Source organism: Aethalodelphis obliquidens, unplaced genomic scaffold, assembly GCF_003676395.1.
Source record: "Aethalodelphis obliquidens isolate GAN/ISIS:26980383/991018 unplaced genomic scaffold, ASM367639v1 scaffold51, whole genome shotgun sequence".
Classification (NCBI taxonomy): Eukaryota; Metazoa; Chordata; class Mammalia; order Artiodactyla; family Delphinidae; genus Aethalodelphis; species Aethalodelphis obliquidens.
In genome coordinates, this window is record NW_020837995.1 from 1,177,401 (window position 1) to 1,185,740 (window position 8,340).

Sequence of the window (8,340 nt, forward strand, 5' to 3'; positions counted from 1 at the left end):
AATTTTATTTCATGATTATCAGTATGTAATACTTATTCTCTTCATTTTCAGAGAAATATTAAATTGGGATACTGTTCATATGTGAAAAGTTGAATTCCAGAGCCCAGTAACCCCCTGTATATATTGTTCTGGCAGAATCCTACCCTTCATTTGGGGAGGCAAAAGCACAGCAGTGGTTTAACCCTTACATCCATTAGAAAGGAGTGCGAGAGAGAAAAAGAGATGGCTTTTAGTGGAATAAGATTGAGGCACAGGAATGGAGTCATCCTGTGGGGTCCTTTGGCTCCCAGACATTAACATGAGAGTCCAGTGTGGATGATTACACTTCTAAAAACTGTATTATAATCATAATTTGAGTATTGCCTTGATGTGAAAATGTGTGGGTATTCTACCAAATGAGCCAGATTATCATGAAATTACAAAAAAAAAATCTCCCAACAGTTTCCTTTAAATCCATAATTTGTTTTCTAGGCTCTCAGAATTTTCCCACTTTCCCACTTCATACTCGATTGTCTGAATGTTCCAAATGCCTGTTGTTTTCTTACTTCCTCTAACAACTAGGTAACCGTTAATTTTCATGATTGACATGTACTAGTTTAAAGATTTGCTTGACTTCAAATGGTATAATTGTATCCTGAAAAATACTTGAAAATTTTAAAGCTGTTTTCATTAAGTGTATTTACTACCAAAGTCCATATCTTACTATATTTGCATTTTTTCTTCTTTTTTTCTCCTAGAAATATTCAGATTTTAAAACAACAATTAAGTGGATTGTGGGAACAGGAAAACCATCTTACTTTGGTTCCAGGATATACTGGTAATATAGCCAAGGTAATCTATATTTAAGCTTAGTTAAAAATTAGACATAATGTAATAGTATTATACATTCATAAACGAACTCTTTCAAATGTCCAATTCAGTACTACTCTAATAACATCTAAAGTCAATTTCATATTCATAAACGCTTAAGGTCCTCTGGATATGAATATGACTTTGGCAAGGAATGCAGGAATTAGTCATTGAATGTGTTTCAGATACAGCCACAGAAATAATGTGGTAGTAGGTATTTAATGACCTAGCTCCAATTAGAGGAAAATATTTGAAAAAAGGTTAAGAACCCAGGTTAAAAAGGCAACTGAAAAGACAGTGCTACTCAGAAGCAAGGGGTGAGGAACATAATCAGTTTGGGGGTATTTTTACTTGGCTTTTGCTAATGTCATGCTTTTTTGGGAAAGTTAAATTGCTCAAATCACAGTATGAATTTGACATCGTTCTTTATTGATTTGCTTGTCTCAAAGGAAAAGGTACAGTGTTATTTTGGATTTTAATATTTAAACTCCAAAATAGTTTTGGTAGTTAAAACATAACTGCAGGAAAAAAATCACTGTTAAGAAATATTTCCACCCTTGTATTGGGCATACTGCTATCATATAAATTGGTATTAGCCAGAAATATAAAAACTTTCTTTAGTTTAAAAAAATACAATATTTATATTTATGTCTTAGACTTACTTATAAAATTCTTCTTGGAATACCTTCATGAAAGGAAGCATAATGATGTCAATAAGAGGATTTATGTCTTGGACTTATAAAATTCTTCTTGAAATAACCTTCATGAGAGGAAGCATAATGATGTATCAAGCAAGTGTGTTACCACTGTGTATAATTTTACTGTGTAGAATTCTTTTTTTTTTTTTTTTTTTTTTGTGGTACGCGGGCCTCTCACTGTTGTGGCCTCTCCAGTTGCGGAGCACAGGCTCCGGACGTGCAGGCCCAGCGGCCATGGCCCACGGGCCCAGCCGCTCCGCGGCATGTGGGATCTTCCCAGACCGGGGCACGAACCCGTGTCCCCTGCATCGGCAGGCGGACTCTCAACCACTGCGCCACCAGGGAAGCCCTGTGTAGAATTCTTAATGATGAAAATGTTATGAACGGAAATCAATTTCCTGAAGTTTTTTTATTGTTACAATTTTAATTGTTCTTTTGATAATAGGAGGGAAAATGAAGTAAAAGTTGATAGAAAATAGAATACGTGATATATCACCTTTTTCTGGAAGTGCCTTGTCTTCTTAGTAGTAGAACTGAAAAATTGTTTCCTTAGAAATTTGCTTTCAATTGTAATTTTTTATAAAGGGAGAAGCTTTATTGTGAACATAACCTTAAGATACTGTATTTATTATTGCAAACAATATTGAGTGATTAAAAGATCTATGAAGTTCCTTAAGCTATGATAAAACCTCTTTTACAATATTAAACCCTCAATGCAATTTTTTGAGGGTAGAAATCAGAACGGCTATCCTCAAGCTGGTCTAGAGTTTATATAGCACTGAAGGAGTTGCTGTGAATGATGTAATGATCTTGCTTACTCTATAAAAGCAGAGTTGTTTGATCACAGAAACTAAAACATTCACTAAGCACTTTGCAAACACTTATTGAGCACATGCTGTGTGCTACAAAAGTGCAGAGAAAATGTTGAGTAAGACAAATCTTTTGCCCTCAAAAGGTCACAAAGGGAAACAGGCAAAGCTAGTGACCAAAAGGGAGAAGAAAATGGGGTGTGTGTATGTGTTGTATTTACAGTACTGGCTAATGAAATGTTTTTGTTTTATTCTCTAAGGATGTAGATGCTTATTTATTACAGTTGCATTGAGAGACTTCATCTACTAAATAGCATTTGGTTATTCAAAACACCCCTGGACTATATGATTTCCCCAAAAATGTCTCAACTGAGAACTGTGAACTGTGGAAGAAATCAAAACCATTTTTTCCTTTAAAAAGCCACATAATGAAACCACTAATGAAACGCTAAGGATCTACTTCACATTGAAGTGGAAAAATATCCAAAAGGAGCAGCTTCAACTTCAGTGAGGTGAAAGTGCACTATGAAGATTGTTCACCTTTGCTGCAATTTGGGATTTATATGGTTATTTGGTAACATTGTTTAAGAACTACTGGGTCTTAATGCAATCCTGCATAAGAATATAATTTATACTATGTGAAAAATAAGACAGGACTTATTACTAGGAATTATAAAGACCAATCATCATTACTTTTTTTAAGATTGTGTTTTATAAAAAAACACTTAAATGTGTGCAGCTACTATTTTCTTATGTTGAAAAGACTTTGAAAGTTTAAACCATAGCAGATAATCAATACTAAAAGTTTTTTGTTCACACTGAGATACTGTGTATGCAGAATGCCTTAATTATTAATAAGCCAATGTGTATGATACCAATATCTGTTTAAGAAAATTAAAACCAACCATGATTCTGGCATGATAAAATCATGGAATTAAATCAGGGGTTTCCATTCATGTAGAATGTTGTTGTTTAAACTTATTCCACACCATTCTTAAAACTTGAGAATATTTTTAGTATCTCTGATTTATTTTTTTTGCCAGAATCATCATGTCATATGTGTATGTGTTATCCCCATACATAAGAAAAAGGTGACTGTGTATTTGTATGAATGCTTAACTGGAAATGTCCATGGAGTTGGCTAATTTATATTCACTTTTTATTGTATATAGATTTCTAATATTTTCAGTTCTGTATCATTTAAGTTTTCTTCATTTGAGTAAATTCACTAAATATTTCTATTTTTTGCTTTTTTAAATTCTGATTTTATATGAATTCTGATTTTTTCCACTACATATGTTTAAAGAATTGCATACAATGCTTTAGAATTGTTTACACTTAGTGCTGACCTTGTATTTTAAATTCCAACACTTTACTACCTCCTCCAAAGTTTGGTATGAAATGCCAGCAGACTGTATGAGGTCTTTTTTTTTTTAATACCACTCTTAGTATCAGTGAATGTCTTAACATTCTGGAATGTCTTAACAGCTGTATGCATTATCTTGAAAGTGGCTGGGGTTAAATGCCACTCTTGGTGGTTCATACATCATCTCATCTTTAATAAGCCTGAGAGACGTCTGAGCAAAGATTTTGAGTAATTGAATTTTTGTGCAGTAATCCTTCCAGCACTTGAATGTAAATCTTTAGCATTTATCCAATTAGCCACTACTGATAAGAATCCAAAACAAGCATCTTTCTTGCTTTAAAACATGTTATTTTTTCACTGAGTTCTATTTTTGTGTAGCTATATTTTGTATAGCTATGTATTCCTTACAGTGAACATCAATTGTAGTAACTGGTTATTCTCTAAAGTTTTTAGATTAGAATAATTTCAGATTACTGCACTTCTGAGTTTTGAGAGTTATTTAAGAAGTCATTTTTCAGGAGATGGGAATTTGAATTGTAAACTTGCATCATCTCTGTGAAACCTTAAGATGATGAAATACAACCCTCCTTTGTTCCTATTCCTTTTAGTTTGCACTCTCTTATCTAACAGTTTCAACCAGTCAACGCAGTTGGTGCATGGTGCTAATGAGGCTAAGGACAAGAGTTCAATCCTTTTAGGTGTTTATTAACTGTACACACATACACAGAACTATTCATGGCTACAGACTGCACCTTCTCTTAGGTATCCATCTCACAAATTCACTCTTGGTCACAAGGAAGATGGTGTGTATGGCATAACACAAACCCTTCACCTCAAATGGAAAGATAACTAATAATTGGCACATGGGATACTATAGACTTTAATCTAATATTTAAAATAATATTAAAAATAATGTAATATCTAAAATTCTGTGTCAATATAGTTTTCTCTGGGTAAGTTCAATGACTAAACATTGTCCTCTGAAAATCAAACTTAATCAAACTTCAGTAAAAATTAGGTACAAATACAAATGAAACATAGTAAAAAAAAAAAAAAAAAGGTATTATCCTGTTAATGCTGAGTTTGGGTTTGTTAAAGGAGAGTAGATAATACTTCTTTTTTACATACTCAGAGCCATATAAGGCAGCAGTCTTTAGCTCACAAATATTATTCAATGGCACACACTCCCAATTTCTGTTCTTGGCCTTTGCAGTTTACCTTAGTACCTACCTCTCTCAGTTACTGAGTTATGATTAGTATTAGCTGATTTTAAGATTCTTGGATAAAAGGTGTTGGATAAGTAAATATTGATGAACTCTTAGGTTGTTATCAAGCCCTTCTCATGCTGTTTAATTAGAACAGTGTTGATCTCCAGAAAGAGCCAAAGAAAGTGTTTACAAAGTATTTTGGCTGTTGTATTGACCTAGATTAGGACAATTGCTGTCTGTCATCGCTCTTTTGTTGCCGTGTTGCTAAGCAGTATAACTGAAGGACTACCCAAGGTCTCTATGCCTTTCTACCTCTTCTACCTTCTTCAGTTTTCTGTTCATGACTTTCTAACTTTGCAAGTCCAGGGACAGGTAGTTTTTTGAGATGGTAGAGGGTTATAATCAAGTAATTTGCTTCTTCTAGAGATAAAGTAAATGGTTTTATAATGAGTGTTCAGAATAAAAGCTAAAAGTTAAGAAGCAAGCCTTGTCAGATGGTTTTTAAAACTAATCTTTTGGCAGTAATTTCAAAAGTAATTGACATACATTATTTACATGAATCCTGAGGTATGAGAATTTGGATATAAATATCTATATCTACTTTGAGGGATCATTAATATCAGCACTGAACTCTAAGGGCTACTGAGGAAGTAAATCCTAATGCCCCTAAACATACTTGGTACATGTCATGTCCTAACCTTAAAAATCCTTGTGTGGGTTCAAAGCTATATATCTGGACTTTGAAATAGTTTCTCTCAAACTTAGAACATTTCTATATTTGGCAAGTTGTTGATATAATTACTATCAATGGAAAACTAATTTGAGTAATAATTATTAGCTATGAAATGCTGATAATAGAAATTATATCTAAATGTTTATTTAGTTACTTAAGTTAGTCAAGGAATTTGAAAAAACAAAATTTATGTTAATATTTTGGTGGGTCATTCCCAGTTATTTTTCTTCCTATTTAAGAACAAAATGGTAATGTCAATTGCCTTTGTTGATTTAAAGAAAAAAAAATAGAATCACAAGCAGCTGACTCAACTGGAGTGATCTATTTGGATACACTACTTATCTTTCAACACAGACTTTTATTTTCTAGATTATTTTCAGATGAAAATAGTATTGCTGGACATTTATTGGTAGGTATTTACTCCTATGTTATTCTTTCTCCCTTAATTTTTAATTCTTCTAGCTATGGAAATTGTCATAGAACTTTGTGACACACTATTTCCCCTCCTTTTTCATCTGTAACAGGCACATAGAATAAAAAGTTCATCCTTAAACACTGTATGGTTCTAATTTGTAATATAATTTGATTGATTCAATAACAGCACCAAGTATAACAATAAAAATAAATACTGCATATCATAAAACCAGGATACTGAGTACATTTTCCAATGCTGTACTTAATATATAGAATATTGTAGTCATCATAATTTTCTCTGGGTCAGATCATTGACTTAACAGTAAATGCTAAAATCAAACCTCAGTAAAAATTAAGTACAAATACAAATATATACCACAGTATTTTCTCTTACAGACTATAATTAATCATAAAACATGAAAAGACATAGTTACTGTGTACCAGTAGTTCTATGAAAGGGCAGCCCCACAGCTGCCAGTATTTTTTATAGCAATGCTTATTATATATTCTTTGATATACAGAATTACTATTCTCTGAACTACGAAGAACTTTTCTGTTGGTAGATGCCATGAGTCTAGATAAGGAGTCAGCCCCCAAATGTACGTTGTGTTCAAGTTCTGTGCTTTACAGTGTTCTGTATTTTCAATCAGATTTAAACCAGGACTTTTTTTTTTAAAGGTCCTGGACCTGGCCAAGACGGTTGTGACACTATGGATTTATACAAAAGCTCAGAAGAGTTGATCCAGCTAGAGTGAGAGTCCTGGGATACACTGAATTGCTACAATTACTAGCTTCTAGAATTACTGTATTGCATTTATTAACCAAACTTGCAACATGGGGCCTGGATTGGAATTAGACTTCACTTTCCAGAAGTCAGGAGCAGAATTTGCATCCATTTACTTTTCTACTTTCATTTGAAAAAGAAAGGGGAAGGAGGAGAAAGAGAGAGAAATGTAAAAACTTCATTAGACCTCTGCATGAATTAGTTGAACCAGTGAATGAGGACCTGCGTCACCTCTCATTTGCCCTGCAGTAGCCCGCTGGTTCCTCTGTACACATGTAGCTTAGGCCCAACGACAGCAAGAGAAATGCAAGTTAACAACCTTCCTTTTAGGTAGGTTCCAAAGCTTACAAAAGGTTTAGAAGATGCTTATCTTTCCCCCCCTTTGCCATCCAGATTCCTTTCCCCTTACTTAGAATATAGATGACAAGAAATCAGTGAAGGGGAGAAACCAGTTCACTTTTCAATCTCTTGAAAGCCCCCCCCACGCCCCCTCTCCCTTAGACATAGGTATTCTTCAAGGTTCTGTCTTAGGTTCTTTTCTCTTCTCCCTCTACCATTTCCCTGAAAAAAACATTGTTTATTCCCATGGCGTCCTTTATCATCCACATTAATTGTTCTCATTTGGGGAACAGAAGGGAGGTCATTTTTTGACTGATCAAATAGGCATGGATCTTTTTTTTTTTAAGGTTGAGAAAACACTGAATTGTATGTTTATCATTCTCAAATGTATATCTTGCTCTAAACCCAACTCAGCGCATACACTATATATCCAATTGCCTACTGGAAACATCCACTGGGATTATCTTGTAGACATCCTAAATAAAGTGTATCCAGAATTGACCTCATTCTCCACCTCCACTCCCTTGCCCTGAACCTGCCCCCAACCCCCTCTCCTACCACCACTCAGGGAGATAAAAGTGTTGTGTCTGGGTGTTGGATTTCCATTCTCATTGAGTATTCCTAATATCAACAATTATCAAGCCACAACCCCATGAGTCATCTTTGAATCATCTCCAAATCGCTCATCACATCCTGTTGGTACAGCCCCCTAAATTTCTCTCATCTTGCTGTATCCCTCCACTTCTGCCATTACTTAGTCCACATTATTCCAGCAGCCTCCTGACTGCCCTCTCTGGCATTTGTCCCGCATCCCTACAACCTATTCTCCACACATGCTCCCCCAGAATAGTCTATAGAGCACAAATTTTTACCGTGTCACTCCTTAAGGCCACTTAGGAGAGATTCTAAACAGTATCGTTTACAATCTCGACAGTGCCACCTTTCTCCCTTCCCCTCCCGATGCTATAGCTAGAATGAACTTGTTTCAGTTTCTGAAAAACATTACACTTCCTCTGCAAGGGTGGTTTGCCTGAACACTCTTCTCCCAAAGTTCACCCATTTATCATGTTCTTAGCCTTCAGGTCTTAGCTTAAACACAGTATTTCTCGGAGACTTCTCTGAAGCCTCTTCAGCTGTTAG

General features: G+C 34.7%; 1 protein-coding gene across 7 annotated transcripts in view; it reads left to right on the plus strand.

Moving 5' to 3' along the window:
- The window catches only part of KATNBL1 (katanin regulatory subunit B1 like 1), a 63,049-nt gene extending 59,439 nt beyond the window's left edge, over positions 1-3,610 (plus strand). For 6 of the 7 annotated variants that reach the window (XM_027083781.1, XM_027083780.1, XM_027083782.1 and 3 more), the window contains 2 exons: positions 738-831; positions 2,617-3,597. In XM_027083781.1, the coding sequence (XP_026939582.1) occupies positions 738-831; positions 2,617-2,649 (127 nt within the window). In that variant the 3' untranslated portion in view covers positions 2,650-3,597. Of the gene's footprint in view, positions 1-737; positions 832-2,616 lie in introns of all 7 variants that reach the window. The other variant, XM_027083784.1, reaches the window with a different exon arrangement.
- Positions 3,611-8,340: the final 4,730 nt, after the last annotated feature.